Here is a 25,831-nt window from a genome sequence, read left to right as displayed (position 1 = left end):
TGTGTGTGTGTGTGTGTGTGTGTGTGTGTGTGAATGACAGCGTGTAACAGTAAGCCAGTTAGATGCGAGAATTCAACATTAGTGTGGGTTGTGTCACATTCCATTCTTGACTGAGCCTCACGGAACCCCTCCACTCCCCCCCGCCCACCTGGTTCCTACCGGCTGATTCTGTTAATTACTTTGCCTTTTTTAATCTGTGAGAATTGTGAGAAATCTCTCTCGCCGCCTCTACCATCCGGCCCAAACCTACACCACAACCCCATAACCACCATTAACTTAATTAGCTTAATTAATTACATCTTAACACAGTGCTCCAGTAATGATACCCACATCAGAATCAAAAGAAATTTCCAAGAAAATAAGCTCTTACTATGTCTCAGCCCTACGTCGCAATTCAACTCCTCTTTCCCCTCAACCTCTTTTTCCTCCTCACCACCGCTGCTTTATGTGGGACTGTACTTAGCCCACTAACTTTAATATTTCCCCTTTTTTTCTTTTGAAGAGCTAGTGCTGCTGCAGTTCTGTGCGGTAAACCTTTGCCCACTGTGTGCACGCAGACTGATTTGGGCAACGGTGCAGCCTGGGAAAATGTGTGTAGAGCGCGGAACAGGAGGGGAGTGAAAGTGGAGGAGCGTAGGGGGAATGGGTGAAGAGATGAGAAGAGGGCATGGTCCGAGGGAGGCGGCACACTGCGGCAGCTGAGCTGTGAAGAAGCTAATGGGCTCTCATCCCCTTCCCACGCCCACCGCGTGTTTTCTGATGGGCACTCAAGCGGCGAGACACATATTGGTTTGGCTACTGGCACAGAACTCCAGCCAACTTGCTTCAATACTGCCAATTCGGCATCTGTGTGAACTCTGGTTAGCCTGTATGTGACTTTAGGACTGGCAGAGTATGAATCAGTAACCAACCTCTAATAATGTGTGGAGGTGGTGGTTGATCTCACTCATACTGTAGTTGGAACAGCAATAATGAGAGATGAGATACAGAAGCATGGCTCACAGACAGAAAGTGACAGTGATAAACTGAGTGGAGTGATGAACAGGGAGCCACCACAAATTAATATTTGTCTCTGTCAGCAAAGATGGGAAGGCATCAGATAGGGAAATACTCTATCGCAGGGCAATGGCTAAACCACAATCACATCAGCACATCTGTACAGTTTATCATGAAGCATCAAAAGAGATTATCAGTGACAAAAAAAGTAAAAGAGGTTCCAAATCATTTTATGTCAAATAGGGTTATTTCAAGGCAAACAAAACCTAGAACGCATAAAAGTGCATTAAGTATATTTTGACAGTTTGAAACTTGTCACAATACAGAGTATGTAGCAGTACATCTCAATGTAACTAAACTAATTAAATGTCTATAACTAAAGACAATGTTCTGGCCCTGTGCAGTCAGTCTGGACATTATCCCCTCTAATTTGTGAGAAAAAGAACCCAAGCCCCTGATTAGGTGATCCGGGGAAGCCAATTGTTTTGATTGTTCTGTGTGATGTTTGATCCGGCAGTGTGGAATGTGGCGACCTTTGATCAAGTGACAACATTCAATTAGATAAGGTTAACTAAATTGACCTCCTTCACCCCTGCAACTCAGCCCAGAACGGGATGGAGTGTAAACAACCTGTATGCTACACAGTGAACGTGGGATTACCGCTGTCCATTTCAACCGGGGCTCTAAATACATTTTTATTTGCACAAGGTGCTGGTGCATGTTACTTTTAAAATGACATGCACCAAAACATTTTTGATGCACCGTTTGGTTTATTTGTCCTCCTTTTTTGGCACTTCTGCCACGGTTGCGGTCGGATCCAATCGAAAGAAATCCAACATGAACCACTGTGACATTTTCTTTATGGATTTTTTTTCTTCCTCATGTTCACCAGAGAGTATTAAAAAAATCTCCATAAGAAAATGAGAAATGTAATTTTAATGACTTTGACCTTTGATTTCGTCAAGAAATGTACAGAAAATATTGCTGTAATGCAAGTCCTCTTCATTATGGCCGTTCCAAGTACTGGTACCGTGACAGCACAAATAGAAGTTAGAGTAAGCAGCCTTGCACAACATATTTTCTGTACCAAGTTACGCGCACCGGTGCATGTAGAGCTGAGAATTACGTGCGCAGCTCAAATTTTACTATGTATTTTCAAGGGTATTTCGAGCCCTGTTAGCAAACAGTCAGCATGCCCTCACCCATTTACATTACATTTCCAACATACACTACAGTGTGTATCTATTTCTGAATTCGAACCAGTGAAAACAACACTGATTACCTTTCCCTCGCTTGTTCTTTACTAACTAATGATGAATGAAAAACTTAAAAGGAGACAGCTGGCAAAGTACTTCGAGTTTGGGGAAATCTCTCTCTCTCTCTCTCTCTCTCTCTCTCTCTCTCTCTCTCTCTCTCTCTCTCTCTCTCTCTCTCTCTCTCTCTCTCTCTCTCTCTCTCTCTCTCTCTCTCTCTCTCTCTCTCTCTCTCTCTCTCTCTCTCTCTCTCTCTCTCCTTGAAATTACTCATTGTAATAACTCTACAGTCACATGGGAATTTGAAATGATGGGAGTGTATAGAACTGGGGGGGACTTGTGTTAGGCTCCTCACTGAATGTCTCACTGACAAATGTTAAAAAGGAATTGCACCTTAGTTGGAAATGAATCACGGTGCCCTGGGAATTACATTACGCCCAGTAGCTGACAAGCTAGATGACCATTTTCCAGCTGCTGAGTAACCAAGGGCAAGTATCTCACCCATCCCCACAAAGAGAAAGAAAAAGAGAGAAAAAAGGGAAAGGTGTAGAAATTAAATTACTTCAGGTGTTTGAGTATAACAAAGAAACTCAACTTTAAATAAGATAAGCTCTGCGGCCAACCATCAAAGTGCACCCATTTTGACATAAAAGGTCATCCGTGTGCATACGCAAGTGGTCCATCTCTCCTTTTTTCCAGTTGTTTTGGTATTTGAATGTGGATGGCAAACCTTTGACACATGCATGGCATCTTAAAATGTATTCTATTATTGCAAACCAAATGTGACAAACTTTTCCTCTGACCCTGCCCTACCTTGATGACAACTTTTAGCAGTAAAACAGCAATGACCCAGAATGACCTCTCTTCACACCCAAAGGCTAAATCTTCATCACAATCTGATTCACTTACAAACCACCATGATGCCTTGTATTAACAGCTAACACCAGAAAGTAGTTTGACCACTGTGTTCCCCTAAGCTGTTAGCTTTTGTTCCTGGGTTTCTGCAGCTTCAGGCCTGTCCTAAGATGGAGAATTGCTTCAATGCTTTATTTAATTGATTAATGTTTACATTTTTTATTACGGCCTTTTTTGTAGCGTTGGCTTAGTTATGTTTGACACTTCCTGACTTCCCAATTTGCCAATTATATTCCATTTTCTGTTTGGTGTATTTTATTACTGTTATTACTGTACTTTACTGTTGCTATGACCAACTTCCCCACAGTAATCATAAAAGTGCTGTTTGCTTTCATTAATTCTCCGGTTGAAGCACAAACCAATTAATAAATACACTGAATCATTTTCAGAAAGGATGTAAAAATGTCCAAATGGCTGCATGAAAGCTGTGATATTATGTAAAAGATGGAAACTAGCCTGTATGGAAGGCTTTAGCTCAAGTCACACTCCAACCCTACCACATTTCTGGCCCTTATCCCCCTCTACCCGATCTCTGCCCCCAGTCCCTCACCCTCACACTCCAGCTAGGCTTTAAGCACTGTGAGAGTGGCCTAAGTAGCCCAACACTTCACAGATGAACAGCTCCAGTAATGGGACGTGATTGACCTCAATAGCCAGCTCTGAGTGGGTTCCCTCGGGTCTAATCTCCACATTACCTGCTCTGCTTCACACACACTGACTGACGAGACATGATGAGAGCGGCTGCCTTGAAGATTAAACAGATTGTTGAGGAAGGTACGAGGTACTTAAACAAATAAACACATGTAAAAACTCTTACGGGCTAGTTTCATGCACCTGAATTAAGTCTGATATTGAGTATGGACCCATTTTAATCTGCATGCTGCAAAACCTGGAGCATCTGTACAATATATACATTTTAATTTCCCAATCACCCCTTTAATTAAGTATTTGTCTCTCAATTGTTCAACATCATTTGGAAATAAATTTTGGTCAGTTCCAAACCGCTACAAAGCTGGTCACATTACCTGCAAGACTAGCTAAAGAAATTGCCTCCTACATTAAAATTAATGTAATTTTAGTATGATTTTGTCTGTAGGTCTTTCGGCTACAAAAAAGTTCAGGGCAGCAGCTTAAAGCCATCAAGCTGCTGCCTTAGACAAAGCCCGACTGTTGATTTAACACTCAATGGAGTGAGTGAACACATGCAAAAGAGGGAAAAAGAGCATGATAGATGGACATATGAAAGTACGACAGGCCTTTGAAAGATTGCAATGGAGGAGGCTACCAAGGGAGATCCCAAAATTCACACCCCATCTACGGTGTCAGTGCAACGCCATACAACGGCTACGGTTTCAGAGAGGAGGCAAAGAGATCATGGGTGGCAAATGTTTCTAAGTGTGTGTCACAGTGAGTTTGACGAACAGTGAGCGTACTGCACGCATGTGTGTTTGTGTGAAATGGTCAGATCAAAGTCAGGTGACGCTTCATTCCCACCTGTTCTCATTAGTCTTTGGGTGCAAAGGCTGGGAGTACTGTAAGATCCCACCTGTTTCTGACTGCTGCGGACAGGTCTCTTAGGACGGACACAGGGACACGCGCGCACGCAAGAAAGTTAAAATGCTGTCCACAAAGGAGCAATCGAAGAGGACCAATATATTTCTGTCAACTCTAAACTGAAATATGAAATATAGATGCTGCAGACCTTTCGAAATACCTTTTTTACACCAGTGACCAGGGCAATCTGACCTTTGTTCAACCCTTCTGTTGTTAATTCAAACCAAGCCAGTTAACACGGGTTGGTCCCTGCTAGAGACGATTAAGTTACGACCCGGGTTAAAACCCAAGTGCGATGCGTATAATACAGTTTGTTAGCGACCCTGGTCGCGTGGAATATACACTGAAAACAACTTGCGTCCAAGTCATGAAGCAAAGTCACGAACGATTGATAGATAGATAGATCAATAGAAATCAAGCATATGTTTTGCTATCTAATTTCTAAGAACATGTTTTGTTTTCTTTAAAAATTGGAGATTAAATTTGTTACACTGTAAACAAAGTAGTTCAGTGTTAAAGAGTGAAGTTAAGTTTGGATAAAACCTCAAACTCTCTCAGACATTTTCTTCTTTCCATCTTTCTAATATGAACAGTAATTGAAGAGAGAACAGCTTTAATATCTATTAGGGAACTAAATATGTTTAGTATTACCGCGCCCGGGGAATTCTCAAAGGATTAATTTCATGTAGCTTTCATAATTCCCTCCAATATGTATAAATTAAGATTAAAGATCACTTTGTTCCCCTATTCCCACAGCTCCCATGGTATGGTAAAGAGATCAAAACTGGAGGGCTTTATAGGGAACATCTTTAACATTTGCTCTGCTCTCAGTGCGCTTGATTAAATGTAACATTTTGAGATCCCAGAGTTCTGAGAAAAGCATAAATCATTGTCTCACAGCTGCTGGCGTGTCTGGGGAAAACACATGCTATCCCTCACTCTCTCTCTCACTTTTTGTCTTCTCTGTGATCATAAAGCCCACCCGACCCGTTTCTCCCTCCTCCTCTGGTACTGGGGGTGGGGGTGGGTGTGTGTGTGTGTGTGTGTGTGTGTGTGTGTGGGGGGGGGACAACACCTGCAGGCTGCTGCTCGCCCTAAGGTTCAGCATAAACCCCAGCTCCTCACATGCCCTCTACCCTGTACTCCCTCACACTGGCCCCGTCCAAGTCCACCCCTTAGTCTTTCCCATCCATCAGCAGTGACAGGCCCAAGACCAAGCCAAGGATGAGAGTCAGCCAGCCACTGTCCGGGATGATCAAGCTGCTTTATTAGAAGTAGTGATAATTTACGCTTACTGTAGCACTGGAGATCATTCTGAATGACATGGCCAAGGATTTCTGGTCCTACTGCTCTACTCTGATTAAATTCACGAATAATATATAGATCTAATACCAGTCAAAAAATATAGGCATCAGTCCCAGTGTGTGCTAGTGAAGGAAGACATGTCCCTGGCTCTCAGCTGAGCCCATGTGGAAGACTAACCTGTGCCCTTCTGATCTAGCCTGCCAACCTGGATTGCTGCCTGCTGTGACTCAAAAGCAACTACCTCACCCACTCAGCTCCACAAGTCTGGCTCTTCCTATAGCTGCCTCGCTTTCTTTTATTTTTTTGATCCATCCCTTATTTACCTTTTTGATGTTATTTAATAATGGCATTGATTTCTCATTATTCATTGTGCCATGTTAGATCTATGTAAAAGGAGAGAAAAAGAATACTTTGCTAACGTATCAATGCTGGGTATATCTGGAACAACTGCTCAATTAGAAGAAATCTTCTAGGACTGTCAGCTTGTAATGCAAAGGGTTAAAGGCAAGATATGAAATTACTATTCGCCTTAGGATCTATAAGAGAGGACATTTCAAAGCATAATTGCTTAGTTCTTCTGCGTTAAAACTCACGTCTTTAATTGTGTTTAATTTATTAGAATGTTCCAACCTCAACTCTGTTAAATGAAAACACATTTATCTGGATCTGCAGAAGTTCTACAAGTGTAAAGGGACTCGCTCTAACCGCCACTCTAAGCCACCAACCCAATCAATTTATTTTCTAAGTAAATTGGAATTTCGTTTTCACTGGTAAACAATTAGACAGAAAACAGATGTCACTGGCCATAATTGAAAGCAACGTATCTCCTTGGTGAAATGAACCGGGAAAAGCTGCAGTTAAAATGCTAGAGTACGAATTCTTTTATATAAACTATAATGCATCAAAAATAAACATTCCCCCGCATGCTTTGAGTTTTTTTTCTAAATGACAATTGTGTCATAGAAAGAGGTCAAGACAAGAGTGCTGTAGACTTGAGTGGAGACCTTTTTGTGATTGGCCTTCGGTAAGGAATTTAATCTCTTAGACCAAATATATTTTTATCAGAAGTGACCTTAGAGATTTGGGCCTTTCTGAGCTCTAAAAAAGGGAAAATGTAAGACATAGAGGAAATGGCTTCAGGGATGAATTAAAGCATCCATAAGAAAAGTGCTGGCAATTTCCAGAGCCTGTCACATCCTCTAAGAAATGAGACAACACAGAGATCACACATACATGACCGGTGGGGAACCACTGAAGGCAAGGTTCTGGTCTTAAAATCAGCTGCAGTCAATCACACACACCGAAACATGAAAATAAATGTGGAAGCACCATTTCCTGTGAGTATATATGTTCAAGTGACTACGCATTGGTGGCTCTATGACAATTACCAACAAGCTCCCCCTTCCTTAAATAAATATTATGCTTTGGGAATTGGGTGAACAGATCCCACAGCACTGCTATGCATCCCTTCAAAACCCAGAAGCAACTAATTAAATGAAAAATAGAATATAAAAGTTGATTGGGGCTCATTATATCTTAATGTTTTCGGCATGTCTATGGTGTAAGGAGTAAGCTTTTCTCTTACTCCCCTTCCCCAGTCCTACGCTAGATGTATAATGATCACGCTTTAAGAATTTGCTAAATGGAATCAACAGAGCCACATGGGATGAATAAAATGTGTTTGATGCCAAGGCCAAGTGCTCAAACAATTCAGAAATGTCATGATCACAAAACGTTGAGCCCCTGAGTCTGTCCTATGGGAGCAAAGGGTGCAGCCCATTTAGAGTGGTGCTACTCCACCTTTCATCTCTGGCTGAATGAGGCGTTGCATCGATCATTCCATTAGCACTGCTCTAACAGGCTCCCAGTCACCCTCTGGATGACAGCGGGGACATGGGACATGTGGACTGACCGAAAGCTTTGATGTAAGCCTGACCACCATACAAAACACAGACCTACAAGTAGACACAAAAAATGCCTGTGCACACACACACACTAACTATGCAAACGCTCTTCCTTCAACAGATTGACACAACACCCACATGCATGCACAGAGAGAGAGAGAGAGAGAGAGAGAGAGAGAGAGAGAGAGAGAGAGAAATGTTCCAGTCTGGTGGAATTGTTACTGTCAAGCCATGTTGCGGTCTCTGCTCTGACTGTATTAACAGGTAAATTGTAGATAAAACACAGATTTCTGGCAGAAACATGTACTGCTCCAGCAATCCTCCCAGGTTGGATGGTAAGAATACATAGGTATTATACTTAGTGTGTGTGTGTGTGTGTGTGTGTGTGTGTGTGTGTGTGTGTTCAAATACTTTTCATTCACTAAGGATGGTTCTTTTGAAAAACCACCAGCCATGAGAAATTATTGACCTCTAAGAAAAAATTAGGGAGAAACAAAGGGAGAAACAGAGATGAAAGCAAGAAGATTACAATGAGGGAGAGACAGAAAGCAAAGTATTCTAGGTTTGAGTTTTAAAAAACAAAAAAGGTTAAGAGACAAAAACAAGAGATGTAGACTGCAGAGTGAAAAAGAAAGCGAGCAAGAAACAAAGAACATCTAACACAGAAGAGTGGGAAAAAAAGAAGAAGAAAAAAAGAGTATTGAGGCAGTGATAAGAAGGAGTGCAGGCCTCCACTGTTCCACATCTGCTGGAGATATATCCAGTGCTTCTGGGAGTCAGCCCCCCGCCTCCCTTTCACCTTCATCTTCTTTCTCTCTCCCCCTCTTTTTGCTTCCTTTTGGTCTTCTGGTTTGTGTTCAGATCAGGTTTTAATATTCAAAAATATGTATGTCTTTATGAGCCATTGCTTTGCTGAAATAATATGCTCTCTAAATCAAAGTAATAGTCTGAGGCTGTACACTAAATAGAATTGACCAGAGTTCCTTAAAACATCTATCTATGTCTCTGAGGCTGTAAAGGGCGAAACAACCGCTTGTCAGAAATACAACATTGCTTTTAAAATCTACTCTTGTGTCATTGCAACTTGCAGAAAATTTATTCAATGACTGTCCTCACATTTATCAAACAATGAGTTGCCTATGAAATGGAAGCTTTTCCCTGCCTCACATTTTCAATTTATAGCAGTGTTTTCGCACTCTGTTCACTAGCAATGGGACAGTGATTGACTGGGTGACATTCAAAAAGCAATGGAAAAGGAATTTTTGGTTAGGGGTGACCTCCCAAATCCATTGTCTCTAAATCGTACTTATCGTCTTACTTCACTTCACTCTAAGCACCAGCTGTATCTTCTCCTCACAGTCTGAAACCACCGGAGACCAGCTCCATCTCAGCGCTGACATGTTTAAGGCCCAGGGGCCTGATATGATTCAGGTTTGGAGGTTTACGTAAGTCAAGGCCACACGATGAATCTCTACAGCCCTGTATTAAAAGTGATGTACAGTTGTGACTCTGAAGACAACTCTGAAAACAAATACTGGAGGTGTATTGTTTTACATTGTCACCCTCGCTTCTTCTGTATCTACTGTTAGGTGGGAGGGGGTTGTGGGATAACAGCCCAGGGTGCACTTTGAGAGAATCACCTTTTGAGGGATTTTTTGAGACTTGGGAGCAATTGCAGGCCATGACATAGAAAAGAATGTCAAGTGCATCTACTTCCAAAAGTATCATTCTTCCATGGGAACCCAAAAGAGCTGCCCAATAGAAGAAGTACTTGCATATGCAGGTGGGGAGTAAAGGTTAGTGATGACATACTGATATTCATGGCCTTATTCACAGAAGAAACCACTACGGGAGCCATTTTTGCTTAAAATAACACCGGGGACTATACTGTATGCAGATAAACAGTACCTGGCTACTGCTATAGATACATGAGAAGCACTATGTTGTAGTCATTTAATATCCAACGCACTATGTAAAGCGCCGCAGCGCTTTCCAATCTGAATTACAGTTTTGGAAGGGCTACTAAATAATCCCACACCCTCCCTCTTAACACATGCATACACCCACACACTCTCGCACAGACACCAGAAGTATAATCTGTGGTCTAAGGATGCAATCAAAAACTGCAACCTGACATCAGTGCAGCCTTCAACAGCAATCCTTGAGTGGTAAGCTGTTTCTAGCCAGCTCAGCCCTGCGCCGACGAAGACTAACTGCTGTTTAGAGAACTCATGCTAAAGAGATGCCGAGTTGCCAACCCTGCTTCAAGGATACTGGAGTGGAAAACACTTATCGGCTTTACTACACAAATAACTGAAAGGGGGCATTGCGTGACATTATAGGAGGGAGGAAAATATGACTACCTAAACAAACAGAGACTCTTGCATTAGATCACCAATAATTGAGATGGAATATGGACTACCAGTGCCTGTCACAAGTACACACACCACAACCGCGACCGGAAAATGAGCTAAAAAAAACTGGTGTATCAACAAGGAATGGTGATTTGTGAAAGAGAGAGTAGAGGAGGCACTGTAATGCATGAGGAGAGGGGGGACTGTAAGGAGAGAAAAAGAAAAGAGAGGAGAGGAGAGGAGTTATGCATGCACTTGCAACAAAAGCGTCTACCTGAGTTTCGGCAATCATCTCCTTGCTGAGGGACCTGAACAGAAAATGCCAACAGGTCAGGAGCCAGCAAGGATTCAGGCTTGCGTATCTCATTCAGCCAGCGGCTGGTATGGAGTTCTTTGGTGTCAGATGGGCCCTGAATCAGAGGAACCAGCTTTTCCTTAACCCCCTCTCCTGAACCTAAGAGACAAGAGTTGAAGGCTTTTTAATATATTACAAATTCCCCAGTGACTAAAATCATTGAAAACTAGTCATTTTTACAGAAAGTTTTTTTTTTTATCAAATGTGTCCAAGAGAATACAAAAATTATAAAAGCAGGAGTCTTGCTGTGAATGCTCCATGGAATACACTTTTTCTGACTGTGAATGTGTATAAGTTGCCATAAAAAAGCTGTGTTTAGCTTCTTAGGGAGGAGACAAAATAATACACTATATATGCCTGAAGGTTTTTAATAATAAAAATTTACTGTTGACATGAATTCCAGCATTTTTCAGCAAGTAAAGAGGTCAGTCAATCAACAGTTTGGGCATTCAAAACAACATGAGACAATCAAAAGACACCATCCATGTCAAGGGGCGGGTTAAATCTAAGGGAAAAAAATGCTGACAAAACAATTATTAGTGTTGCAGAAACAGTCCTGAAAATCATAATAAAATATGACAAAAGGAACAGCCATCACAAGGTAAAACTGAACAACCGGAATATGATGGACAGTGACATGGACAGTAAACTGGTAGTTGACATTAACATTACTACTCACCTTTGTAGCCATGTTTGCAGTGGGGATTTATTTATTTATTTCCAAACGTGTACATTATTTTATGCGTCCCCTGTAATTTTGAACTTCTATAATGACAGCTGCAATAGATTTTATAATCTGCCTGACATCATGTGTGCAGTTTGACCTGATGAACTTTGTGCTATGACACTAGGTCCAACAACATCCTTGCCATCAAAGACATGGCTAGGGCTCAATGAAAGCACCCCAGGAGAAAAACAGCAACTGAATCACAAAGCTGGAAAGAAATCAAGATAAAGATTGAGCAAGAGAGAGACAGAGTGAAGTGTGTATAAGTACGAGTTAAGGAAAGTAAAAGAAGAGTCTGGTCGCTCTCACTCTCTCCCTCCTACACAGGCAGTAAAGTTTTAACAGGGCACAGCTGCACACACCTGGGGTCCTGGCGCACACTTTTACAGCTCCCACGGTTCCTGAAGCGCATTTCACCGTCGCACGACTGCAAAACTTCAGCTCCAGGTTTTGGACCGAGCCCTCGAGAGTCGGTGACGGGCCCGGAGACTTCACACCTAATAAAAAACAAAAAAAAAATAGTGAAAATGAAGTGCAGTCCGGGCAGGTTTAAACACCGCAGCCGTGGCTTTGTTAAATACTTGATTGGCCTTTAATTGGTCTTGACCCCTTTCCTTCCCTCTCTGTCTCTCCCGAAGATTTGAGAAACCAGGTGCTGTTAAACACAGATATCACCAACACCAGGTGGAGTGTGTTGCGTTTATCTAAACTCTGGCAGGGATACTAGTGGTGCCCTCTGTTTCCATGGTTAACCTGTTGGTGTGTCTCCATACCATGAGACATATGTGAAAAAAAAACACATTTATATATTCTAGTAAGCTTTAAAAGTTAGATAAAACATAAGTGAATAGTCTCCCAAAGCTACATCGTAAATAACACATTTTACTATCATGAATGATGTATGAAATGTATGTATGACGCCTTTATCAGCACATGGATTTTTGGTTTCGTTACAATCTATGCCAGTCCCCAGTCCATTTTCTATTTTTTGTTATTTAATGTTTTATTTCTGTATATTTATCTCTAAGTACAAGCTGACAGGGCCTGAAAATGTACAAGGTGTACATTTTATTTGTATCCCTCTGGATTTAGAAAGCTTCCTGTGAAAACATTTACAGTATACTGATGGGCTTTTGGATACAGTACAGCAAAGTCCCAACATATTGTTTTTAAAACGTGCCCAGGGAAGGATGTTAAAAGAGATAAAAACCCTTAAATTGTCAAGTGCTTGATCTAAATGTGTTACAAGTTCCCATCAAATCTACTGAGTTAAATGACTTGAACATTTTAAGTTAAATAACCGGGACTATTAGGAGCATGAGTAACATAAAGGATACATCTTTCCAAAATAATATCCAATACAGTCTCGCCAGTATTCAGCTTAGTGTCAACTACAACTCACCTAACACTAGCATTACCTCACAGGAGCCTCAAGTGCTCCTCACTCTATGATTATTTCTCTTAATGAAAGCATAGTGTGGAAGAACCTTCCGTCTGCCATCTTTCCAAAATGAAACTGTCTGCACTGTGGGAAGGAGTTGGGGGGATTACATACTCGCCATTATGATATGTCAATGTTATTTCTATGGTGAGAGGCTATTTCAAACACTTAACCAGAGGATATGGGAGAAATAGCTGGATGGCTAAAAGATACTGTAGAGTTTATGGAGTTCTGTGCCAAACTGCCTGTTGAGAGAGGAGAGGAGGATCCATCATCACATGCTACATTCTTCCAGTGAGCTGGAACTGTCTGAGGGAGTCACATTAATTTCTTACATCACCTGTTCCAATAAGGCTCGTCTTCTCAGAATAATCCCCCCTTACAGTGACAGCAATTCATTTCCTCCAAGAGTCCACAGCACTTTCAGTACAATGGTGGCCCAGTGACTCTAAGATCAAAAGGTCACGAAGGCCGAACAAACAGCAAAGAGATACTCAAAAGCTTGGTATAAAATTGACAAATGTCATGAAAATGACTCACAAATGCATAAACAAAGATAACTTTGGTACTGTTTTACACCAAAACTTGCATATGCTATTTGTTTGCCGTTGCTAATCTCAATCAACTAACAGCTCAGGTAGTTTTAAAGTAAAACAGCAGGCAGTGTGGATACAGCAGATTCAAGTAGACACATATACGCAAACAGCCCATTTAACCAAGAGAATTACTGGCAATTGCAACAAAAATCCCTAACCACCGACTTCCCTCCTCTCCCTCTCGCAAGACAAATTACCCAGCAACCTCTTCACCTGCTGTCTGAGAGGCCCTCCATCGAGCCCAGATGGAAGATGTGGATGTTAATAACCCTCCCTCTGTCTCCCTGTCTGCCACTTAATATAGTTGCAGGTCAAACAGAGCAGTGCAGTGTGTCCCTCTGTAGCTGTAGTTACTTAATTCTGTATCAGCTTCCTGTCTTTAGGAAATACGTTCTATATAAAGTGTACACCTGGTACTGTATATGTGAATTATGTCATCCCAGAAGCCAAACAAGCAATCAATGCATTAACCTTGGGGCCAAATTCTAACAAAGATAGCTATACTTTTACACTGTCTTTGCATGCAGAAATACCAATGTATTCCTTAAGTAACTGGTAAAAGCCTACATTTGCCTTGTATAATTACTGTAAATAAATAACACTATGTCAAAATGATTAGCAGGTTCTGTCTGTCTGTTAAAGAATTAAGACCACAAGGATGAACTTGTTTTTGTCCAAAACACGCCCATGATATAGCATATTGTTTCAGAAAACAGTTAAAGCAGTGTTTTAGATATTCCAAAAAAAATGTCCTCAATGGTAAGTTTAGTCAATGTCTTATATTACCAAATAAAAAAGATTTTTCATTAGAAACTAGAGAACAGAGATGAGATACAATATTTTTCATTTTAAGCAAAGCATGTCCAGTATGTGCAAGCATCTATATGCACACATATATATACACTCATATGCACACACATTATTTCATGTGATCCAGTACCAGAGGGAAAGATAGAGAATGACATAGGCACTACATAAAGCTAGGATCCCCTTTCTGGAAACAATATAGCATTCATAGAATTGCCATAAAAGCACCAGACATTTGGCTATACTATTGAGTGTGTCTCGGTGAACCTAAAAAAATATGACCAATCTACCCCGAAAGAACAAGACATCGTAGAAAATGGATATCCAGATCCAGTGACCATTTGGCCTTTTTCGAAACCGTACTGAAGGAAAAATGTTTAAAATAGTGATGAGTAGGCCTCCATGCGGACTGACCATCATTCTTTTAGTAAAAGATGAAGATGTTAAAAGTGCAAGCCAATCTGGAACACAACAGGGTCCATTCCCCCTACTCTATTTACTCTTTGAAAAATGGAACTACGGGTATCACTATCACACGGTGCCCCCGTAGATGTCCTAAAGGGCACGGTGCACCTGCTGGGGTGGTGGGTGCTGCGTGGGGGAGGGGGGCTATGGACAATGTTTTGTCCAGCTGTTCAACTATAAAAAGCGGGGTACACAGGAAGAGGAGAAAGAGTAAAAACAAAGGGGTTGGTAATTTGTCGACGAAACATTGGTATTCAGTTTGGTTTATGTAGAGACGCATTAGTGTGTGTATTACAGCCAGACATGTGTGTGTTTCTGTGTTTCCGTGAGTAAATGAGAAAGTGAATGTGTGTGGTGCTGTTACTCTTCAAGCAAGGGCAGGTGCAAGAAGTACATAAACACACAGCCAGGGGCCAGAGGCTACGGCACTCCATCAAACACTGTGAGGGCAACCGTGGGCAGCTGGATTTGTCATCCTGAACGCTGAGGGGAGTGTGGAAAATATGAATGGATGGAGGGATGGAAAGTCAGTAAAGAAATACTAAGGGATAGAAAGAAAAAGAAAGAAAGAAATAATAGATTAAAAAAGGAACACACACACACACACACACACACACAGATGGGGGAGTACGGGATGTGAAGACTTCTTTTTTGCTTTCTGCATACCTCAATAGTTAGCGTGCGCATGTCTCAGTATGTCTGTGTGTGTGTATGTGTGTGTGCAGGACATCTGCAGATTTGCCATGTTTTACACATTCCAACATGTCCTGCTCTCACCACTTTGAGGAATGGTATGGGAAAGTTGCCTGCCCATAAAGCTAGAGCAGGAAAAACTACATTTTATAACAAGAAGGACAGTGTTTGTGTTAGCTTACATTCACAAAACACTTGTGAAAATACCTCAGAAAGAATGAGCACTTTCCATATCTAATGCTATGGAAACTGGGTTTCTTTAAGCAAATAAGCCAGGACATTCATATGGGAACACTGAATTTTTTTAAAGATAAAAAAGGGAAAGGCAGAAGTCTTCCTCTTTGTATGAAAGGTTGTTTAATGAATGTTCTTAAGCTTTAGAAAACATCCAGAGGACCCATTAAAAGCTGATGCCGAACCTGAAACTGTCTCTATTACTAGAGGTAAGGCATCAGAACTAACAATATCCGGAATTGGTTGACCAACCAAAAGTATGGCGTGTGCTAAAACAGCTATTAAAGCTGGGTTATGATTAAAGTTATTACACCTCTACTTCATGCAGTCACATTATAGTTATGTCATGAGTGAAGATTTCCCCTACTTTTAGGAAAACTGGTCCCTGGCACATAGTAATGCATTAGGGATCAGTTATTTATGTGATAACGATCAACTGACAAGAGGATGTACACTATCGCTAAAGCCTAATGAGTAAGTAGTCAGACAAAGACCGACAGAGAAGGAAAGAGAACCTAAAGTACTAAAAGCTCCAAGTCTGGCAATGGGCCCACAGCAACTAGGGGGCTGACAGAAAAAGAGGTAGAATAGACAAGTCGGGTAGACCGAAAGCAGCCAGCTGAGCCATTAAGTGCTGATGCAGAAACAATAACTGTCTCTCCTAAGTCAGGAAAGGCTGAAGTAGAAGCAGTAAGTAGGAGCAGGAGGTCTGCTGGCACATTGCCCAGTACTGACACACAGCAGAAATACAGACACATGCAGACAGAAAGGGACAGGAAGACAGACAAGGTAAACCAGTAGTGGTTTGTCCTGCAGTTAAAGCTGAGAAAAGAGCAGCTTAGCGAGTCTGCAAACAAGACGGATACTACCAACAAAAGAGTGAAAATGATGAAATTAGAGACTTTTAAACATAAAAGATAGCTTTAGGAACGCATTACATGGTTATAATCTGTCGTGATGAACGTTTGTGACATTTTTTATAGAAGAAAAATCTATTTTGCTACTTTTTACCAGCAACTTACAAAAACAGTAATTCAGCCTACCGTCAATTAATAATGGAACTTACAGAAAATTTGTGGTCTTAAAAACTTGACTTGGCTTATATGTATTTAGGGGCAAACTTCATTTGCACACAGGAAGACGCGTTTTACATTTCAGGTAAATGGAACTTTACATGAGCAGTGATAACTACCATAACTAAATAACCACCAAAACTCACACACAGCCCTAAGGCCAGAGTTTGGGTGATTCCAACTTGTAAAAAAAAACTCCAGCAACCGTGAATTCTTCAACACTTACATATAGAGAGGCAAGGTCTTAAAGTAAAGAACCCTCACAATGCAGTTGGGTGGACAGAAAGAAAATGGCGTAACACACACACACACACACAAACACACACACACACACACACACACACACACACACACACACACACACACACACACACACACACACACACACACACACACACACACACACACACACACACACACACACACACACACACACACACACACACACACACACGAGGCAGCCTCCAGCACACTGGGTAGAGGTAAGAGAGCTAGAGCAAGTGTAGTATGCAAGTGGTGCTGGCTGCCTATAACAGTCGAGGTATTAAGACAGTGATGGGGTGTAAGTGCTGGTGGTAGCGGAGGCTGGGGGTCTAATTTCCATGATTACCATCCCCTCCAGGTGGTGCCTGCCTTTCCGTCTGACCACTAAAGCAGTGACACATGTTCTCCACACATTCAAACCTTGGTTTTCTCTGCCACTGAATTACCACAATTAAGGAGTATTCATGCGGAAGCAATTTGGACAACACTAATGGGCCTAGGCAGTGGGGTTTGGGAGACAGGGCGGGGGTGGGAGAGGGGTGCACAGCAAAACCGAGTGAAAGACTTATGGAGCAAGTGAGAAAGATGAGAGAAAAAAGGAGAGACAGATGAGCGAAGAGTGATAGAGAAATGTGCTGTGACATGGATTCCCACATTGCCACTTGTAAGGAGATGATTAGTCGGTGGTGAGATAGGCCATTAAAACACAGTTCTTGATGAGAGGGCTTGCCTCTCAATCTCCCATATCCCAAGCCTAATGCTGTCCTGACAAATTTGGTAAGCACAAGAAACAGGGGCATTCTGTCTTTGAAGTAGGGGCCAGGATGGAGTGCCAGTGTGGTTCCACCATGAGAGAGATGGTTGAAACTACAGGCCGCAGCTAATGACGCTAAACCAGCCCCTCCGTCACTGAAACGTAACTCTGGATTACTGCTGTCCCTCTCTGACTCACAAGCTGTCTGTGACTCTACAACTCACACTTGCTCCTTTTCTCAGGCTCTCCCAACCTCTCTACTCTTCCCTGATGGAACAGTATTAAAGAGAAACTAAGCAGAGAGTCCTTGTTTATCAATAATCCACTAAAATCAAATTTGCAGAGGCTGTGTCTGTGTGTGGTGGTAGCCAAGACGTGACTGGGGTTTTGGTGCTGAGGCACTTCAATCAGAGTTACAGTGGAGATTTATGGCCTTGTGACGTGGAGCTATGTGCTCAGTCGGCACTAGTCACTACCCTTAGATGGGACGGTTGGCTCACAGCAGGGAGCCAGCTCAGCAGACACTACCAGATGACATAAATACAAACAGATTTATTTGGGGCTGTCATTGATTCGGGCTTAGTAACATTCAGAGCAGTCTGCTATGGGATCTTTAAAGCCCATTCTCTTTTAGTGCATATTGTTTAATGCCTCACGGATGTTCTTTGCTTTGGGATATAACTGTTAGACAGTTATTAAGCTACATAATTAACAGTTATTTTACTTATTTATTATGCACTGCTATATGTAATGTATCCCTTATGAGTCTTCACACCCTTAATTATTATGGGATGAAAGTCAAGTTGTGTGTTAAATAAGTCTCCCCTTAAATGGCCTTAATTTTTTTTTAATGGTGCTCCTGATGATGGTTTTCCTGCAGAGGCTTCCTAGGTCTGTTGAATGCATTAGCTACTGATGACACATTGTAGGGGTCTACAAGTCTTTACTATGGTAACGTTTTATAATCCAAGGCTGCAGGGGGTTTCAGATTATATTTCAGTTTATCCTCTACAGGGGAGAGTCGGGAGTCAACTGTTCCAGCTCTAATGACGGAATCTCTGCTCTAACCAAGCTTGGCCAGCTAACTCAACTGCCCTAATCAAATACAAACTTAAGAGCATAATAGATCTTTGCAATCAACTACCAATGTAGGTACTATATTGTGCCAATGGTGTACTGGATTTGGGGTAAAGTGGAAAGATGCCTTTGAGAAACCATCAATGATTTATATAAGAAAGGCAAAAATAAAAAGTCGGACATGAAACTCAAGCTTCCAGATCCTGTATTGGGATCATCCTTGTCCTCCAACATGCCTGGAATCAAATTTTATTTCCCATGACAGAAAAGTGGGCTACTATTCAAACAAACAGGGAAGAGAAAATCCTTGGCACACTCTCAGTAGACTTCTGATTTCTTTGAAATATCATATTTTGCCAGAAGCCAGAGGATGGTGTGAAAAAATGGAATGATGAATGACAAATCCGGGTGAGAAATGACAAGCCTGATGTCCCCTGATGAGTGTCTGAAGTCACCAACTACGACGGGGGAGGAAGGTTGTGTGTGTGTGTGTGTGTGTACAATGCTGTTTGGTAAAAAATTATAATTTGAGATGTATTTTAATGGCGGAGCAAAACCTCAGGCCCTTTATGTTCCTCCCATCTGATTAAAGATATACATATCCATTGTACATCGACTCCACTGGCTTCACTCATCCGCTCAGGACTGAAGTGAGCAACAGAGAAAGAGCAGAGGGCTTCAGGAAGACAAAAGAAAGGCCTGAGTCTGGATTGACTTAAAACACCATAACAATCTTCCAGGAGTGGAGCAAGGGCCGTCTGTAGCTCACTGAAGTTTTCATTGACAAGAACCGTCTCAAGTTCCATCCAAGATTTATTTATCAGTTCTCTGATGCTGACACGATGTGTTTTTAACGTCAGAAATAAGGTTGCGTATGGTTGAAAAAGCCCTCTCTTCCCTTTCCCTCCTGCTTTTTTTCCTGCCCTGATGTCAATCCGTGAAGCAGACAAGTAGACAGGCAGAAATTTCTCTCAAACCAATAAGTTACCTCTTCAAAGAAGTATGGATACTTAAGTGAGGGTCCAGGCCATGCTGAAACAGACATTTCAGGGTTTTCATTAAGCTTTGCATCTCTGTACTGACATTTGTGACTACCACAGACCACAAAAAAAGGCTCATGCCCTTCCCTTCCACTTCCATTGTGAAACAATGAAAAAGGACTATCAAAATAATATGCATGTGTTAAGTGTATGGGCCCATTATGTGACAGGGCAAAGCTGCATGTTCCTCTGGCTTGTCGTGATTAATAGATGAGAGACATTAAGGTTGTGAGGAAGAAGGCCATGTCAGCCAAAATCTGCACAGGAAAACAGTGGAAAACTGAGCGGAGTGCAACCTCCCCCATTCAGTCCCATCACCAGGACTATGCTACTGACAGTTGCATTACCGTATGAGCAAGAGAGAAACACCAAGGAGGCTGAGAAGGAGGCTGAGAAGGAGAGCGCAAAGATAAAAGGTACGTTCTTGGACCAGACAACATTAAATGCACAGCATATCAGGGATTAGTCCACAGAGGCGACAGAGTAAGACTTCCTCCCCCTTCAATAACACAGAGCCATTACAGACACTTATTATGCCACAGCATCACAGGGGGATTTGCGTCAGACCCATGCTACTGAAGGCAGTTAGATCACAGAGAACTGCTGGCCATGAAAGCGACAGCCTTTTTCATGCAGTGCAAAAATGCATAAAAAGTGTTATTGTAGTAGACTTCTAAGAGATTGCATTTGTTTCCAAGGCAATGGGAAATATCAATTTGAAGAAAAGTTTAAATAAGTCTCCCTGACGTAACCTTATACGGTATATACATTGAAGTCTTAAGTCTTTAATCCTATCTTTTCTTTTTTTTCCTCCCAACCACCCCTTGCCCCAATGTATGTGTAGGGGGAACAAGTAAAAACAACATACTTGTTTTAATAATGATACTGTTAGGAGTGAGAGCATTAGCTCTGGACTATTATTATCAACATGCTTCTAGTCGCTATGCAGTGAGAGCATACGCTTGCTGTATCCAAACATTCTTGCCGTCATTTGCCTTAAATGGAATCGCATGCTGTGAGTTCAAGGGCACATATAGGATTTGCTAAAGATGGAGATGGGCATGCATTCATACATATGCACGTCTCTTTACGCACGTGTGTGCGTGTGTTTAACCTGGGTTTAATAAAGACAACCAATGGCCAGTTGTGTTTCTGGGCACTGATGTCCACCCCACTCTCTCAATCTCTTTATTTCCTTCTGTCACTTTTCCCTTCAACCTTTATTTTCCCTGACTTTCATTTTTCATTCTGCTCATTATATTGTTCACTCTCTCTCTTCCTCTTCCTCTGTTCTTTTTCCCCTATATCTGTCACGCTAAAGTTATGTCACAGCTCGTATATCACCCACCAATCATCTAAAGCATGTCTGGTGACCACCACCAACCAACTTCTACAAGACCCCCCTCCTCTTGTCCTAGTCCAGACCACCACAGAGCTCTGTGGCCAGAAAACCAGCTGTGGTAGCCACATTAAAGCTGAATTCAACACTAGTGGAAATGCCAATGTTATGCTTATTGACCTTGATCTTTTGTCTTTCAAAATGCAGCCTTTCGCAAGACACTAAAACAAGTGCAAGGATCAAAATTGGGCTTAAGCCTTTATGCTCTGCCGGGCAAGAGTTTGTATTGTAAAAAGTTAATGGCACTGGCCTAAGTTTCTCCTCCTCTTCCTTTTGCCAACTTGGTTGGAGATCCTGCACTGATCCCAGAATGGATTATTTAGGGAGAACAATGTTCAGAAAGCCCATTAAAATGAAAAAAACCTGAAGGGTGAAATTATTGATTAGCTTACAAGCCTAGCCTACTGTAGCTGCTACTCTGATATGGCAAACAAACCAAAATTGACTTTCCTCAAGACCATTTCAGTTCATTGTGAGGTCCTTGTGGTGGAAGTTGGCGACCTAAAATCGATAAGTATATTGCTCAGCCACAACTTACTTCCAAGCGAATAACACAAGCAGGAAAAAAAACAGGAGATAAAGCATTTCTTCTACTGGCTGTTTTGAAAGTAATCGGCAAAATCATCCATCTTTTATAATGAGCTGTCTAAAGTCTAGGGCATCCCGGCCTCTCTGTCATCTGGAGGGTTTACTGCAATGCCATTGATGCAAGGATGCAACCAAGACTAATTTATGTTTAATCAGCAAGACAATGAACGTAGACACAAAACTTGCACACAAGGCCATGCATGCAAGCAGACAAATGCGTACACACACATCCACAGGAATATGCTATGATTATTCTCACAATCACAGTCATAATATAGGCAATATTTAAAAAATACATTGAAAAGAGATCATCAGGTCATATTCCCATAGCCAGAGTTGTACCATCTGCAGGTTTAAGAGCTCTCTGTGACTTATCACGGTGTACTTAGCTATAAATACACCTTGAAACGGAACAACTCAAGTCTGTTGACTCAAGTCCCAAGTACATGAATCAAAATCCAATAAAGCTATCAACAGGGAAAAAAAGACGAATACTATGAAAAAAAACATATAGATTATGCGTGCTCATGGCAATGTATAGACTAAGGATCTAGAATTTTATCAAAACTTTAACTACTGAGATCTATGATAATTTTTTAGAGTTGACTGTTGACACTGAGTGAGATTTAACTACAGGGGATAACTAACTTTGAAAATATACAACACAAAGTAAGAGCTGTGACTGTAGATCAGCCACTCATTAAGTTAATTATAAGTTCAAATTAATTATTCATTATGTCACTGGTGTCAATAATATGTAACCCACTTGTGGCTCTTGTATTGTTTAGTAAAACCTGTATTGGTTGTTAAACAGTTGCTTTAATTTCCAAACATCATTAGCAAAGGCACACATATGCATAGCTTCAACATGTTTTGGAGACACGCCTACTGCCTCTACCAAAAATGCCTGTTTGTCTTTTCCATTTGCCTTAGGAAGATCGTGCAGATCGCAACATTGCCTTGAAATAACAATTTAATTGTAGCCCCATTGTAGAGTTTTGTACGGTCACTCTTAAATATATAAAATAAAAAGAAGATGTAACACAATTTTAAATGACATGATCAAATGAATTCTTGGAGTAGGGCCAGCGGCTGAGGAGCCTTATTCCCTGCAGTTGAGTATTTTTGCTTGGCTTTACACACACTTAGTAGCCTGGTGCTACCAGGTTCTTCTACATTTCACTCTCCATTGACAAGGGGTAACGTTGTTGAACGTCTGTTGAAGTTTAAAACTATTGGATATGCTCAGAGCCACGTTTAGTCATGACGTATGTCACGGGCTTGTGCAACAAGAAGGGAGACCGACAAGGCTTATATTTAACGTTAGCCTAAGCCCCGTGGGGAGGAGGGCCACAACATCATGGCCAATATTTATTAAGACAATGCACTGAAAAGTGAACAATAACTAAATGAATTTGTGCACTTTCCCTGTACCAGAATTATGCACACTCTCACCATAACCTAATCCACAACATTCAGTATACTCACACAAGATTTCATGCAGACTCAAGTAGTATGTGGGAGGTCACTGTGGTCAGTGTGTCGCTAAATCTGAGGTTAGCAGCGGCTAGAAGCAGTGGTAGGCAGGAATTACTGGCTCCTCTCTACTACTATAACCGCTACTGCTACTACTATGGCTGCTACTGCAAACCATGAAAGCATCCTGACAACAAAGAGGACATGTAAGACGGGATGGGACGAGACGGGCTGGTTTTTGACAATCTCAGGAAAAGAGGAGAAAAAGACAGGGTTAGAGAAAGGAAAATGAGATGGCATGAGGCACTGAATTCAGCAAAGAAATTAGATAAAAGGGACAGACAGAAAAGAAAAATAAAGGTAAAGTAAGGTAGCAAATGAAAAGGATAAAAGGGAAATAAAGGATAAATGTTATGGTAAGAAAAAGACAAGAAAAAAGAAAGCAAGCAAGAAAGAAAAGATTATGTTAAAGAAAAAACAGAAGTTAGTAAGTAAGGAATGCAGCAGGGCAGAACTGCAACAAAAAAAACACCATTTAGTTGTTATTACCCTCACTGGGCAGCTGACAAGGCCGAGGGTTAGTGGACACATATTGTAAGAATGCAGGCACTAATGTGTTCACAAACAAACGCAAACCTCCCTATGGACCACTTGTCCGTTTTCACCAGACAACCAGACACATGAAGTAGAACATACTGTTGCTGCAAAGCTCACCAATAAAATACAACACTGGTGTGAGCTTCACTGGAATGCAAAAGGAGAATGCTGGAATAATGTGTAACCACAGAAAAAATGTGCTCGTGCCTGAGCCGAGCTCAGCCGCATTGGAGATCAACACTGTCCTATGGACAGTTGTGTGACAAACCAAGCCATCAGGCAATAAGCAGTAACTGACTGCGTCTGATTTTCAAGGAAAATAAGATTTTACAATTTCTTTTTTGATTTTGTTCAATCGACTCTGGGCTTGCAGACCAAACAGAGGCTACGCCGCATATGCTGCTTGCTGGGTCACCCCTGTGGCTGCAACTAAGCAGCACAGTAACTCAAAGTCTTACAAGTCTTAGTGGCTGTGTTCCAGTCAGCTACAATAATTTTAAGTCTCTGACTGCTGCTTTAATCTGAGTCCACCAATTATTTTGAAGAACATTTTACAGTCTGTCAGTACCTTGAGATTACAACTGCAGCTTTGTTGAGTTTTCCCCCTTGCTGAATTGGGAAATTTCCTTTGGATAGGGAACGAAATCGTATACGCAAATGGCTCCCCCGTGAAGGACACTGACCATCTGTGTTATCAGCTAGACCTCGATATGAAACACCTTCCACTATTGAAAAACCCTGTAACATCAAAAGGATAGAAGGGAGTAGAAATTCCTAAATAAATGAAAAAAGAGCATGTTCTAAGTGAACAGCTTTTGTTTGCCATGTTCAGTGTTTGGCCTCAGCATGTGTGTGTGTGAGCTCTGTCCTGGCAATGGTCTGACGACGGCTGGATGGTGACACAAGAACAAACAAACGACCACAAGACTTAAATCTGGATCCAGATCCGAATCCTGTGAGCATTATAACAGACCCATGCTCCTACCACAAACAGTTGAAGCAAGTCAGCCGGAAAGTCACACTAGCGGAAAAACGCAGCCACTGCTAAGATTGGAAACACTTTTACTGTGCGGAGGGCCAAATAAGTGGCACCATGTCAGCGGTTTAACAGTACAGTCCCCTTATTTGTCATAGGATAATGTAAAATAACTGCATACAGTTAGCTTTTCATCAAGAGATATGATAGTAACGTTTTGGTAGAAAACACACTCGGCTTGCCTTGGTAAAAGAAACAAACTCAGAGGAAAGAGGACCAGAGAAGAGCTAAGTAGTGAGTGGGAAGACAAGTAGCCAGCACATAACAGCCAGCATGGTCCCATCATGATATTACAGTGTGGACAAAGCCACAGCAACCAAAACTATTCAGCAAGGTTGTACTGGATGTGCAGTAAGATGCATTACAGCAAACAGATTACAGTTTATTCTGCTAGCTTTTCTTTTTCCTGCATTCCCTCCTTTTCCATTTCTCCTCCACACTTAAGCTGTCACAACAAAGATTGGGAGAGGTTGGGACAGCTAACAGCTTTCTTAAGCCTACGGGTGTCACCACAATTTCAAATACAGATACAGTACTAGACATCTTTGGTTATATCATAGGAATAATTGCTGAGTTTTTCCTCCACAACAACATATACTTACACAACACATCACCTATTCCCCTTCAGTCTCTTGCCTTCTAACACAAACTCTTTTCCCCACTGCTCTTTTTCTAACCTGCCAGCGCACAGACCAGATGTGCAAATGTTTCTCCATGTTTCTATTCAAGCCCTGTTCCAAGAGAAAGGCAGAGTGAGGGGAGAGGAATATTTGACTTCACTCCACGGGAGACCAGTTTCATAAATTCTGGCGGCTGCACAACGGTGAAAAAGGTAGCTTGGCTGGGTTGGCCAAGGGAGAATGTTGACGGCATACCAAACAACATGATCCTAATGAGTTGGAAAATCCCTGGCCCTCCAGAGGACTGT

General features: G+C 41.6%; 1 protein-coding gene across 2 annotated transcripts in view; it reads right to left on the bottom strand.

Moving 5' to 3' along the window:
* LOC117946102 (vacuolar protein sorting-associated protein 13B-like) overlaps positions 1-25,831 on the bottom strand; it is a 335,261-nt gene that overhangs the window by 227,273 nt on the left and 82,157 nt on the right. For both annotated transcript variants that reach the window (XM_034873955.1, XM_034873954.1), the window contains exons 18-19: positions 11,726-11,860; positions 10,556-10,735 (exon numbers count right to left, since the gene is read on the bottom strand). In XM_034873955.1, coding sequence (XP_034729846.1) covers positions 10,556-10,735; positions 11,726-11,860 — 315 coding nt within the window. The remainder of the gene's footprint in view (positions 1-10,555; positions 10,736-11,725; positions 11,861-25,831) is intronic.

The sequence above is a fragment of the Etheostoma cragini genome, chromosome 6 (genome assembly GCF_013103735.1).
Source record: "Etheostoma cragini isolate CJK2018 chromosome 6, CSU_Ecrag_1.0, whole genome shotgun sequence".
NCBI classification, from domain to species: domain Eukaryota; kingdom Metazoa; phylum Chordata; class Actinopteri; order Perciformes; family Percidae; genus Etheostoma; species Etheostoma cragini.
Note: the sequence above shows the minus strand (reverse complement) of the source record. Positions and strands in the feature narration are given on the sequence as shown.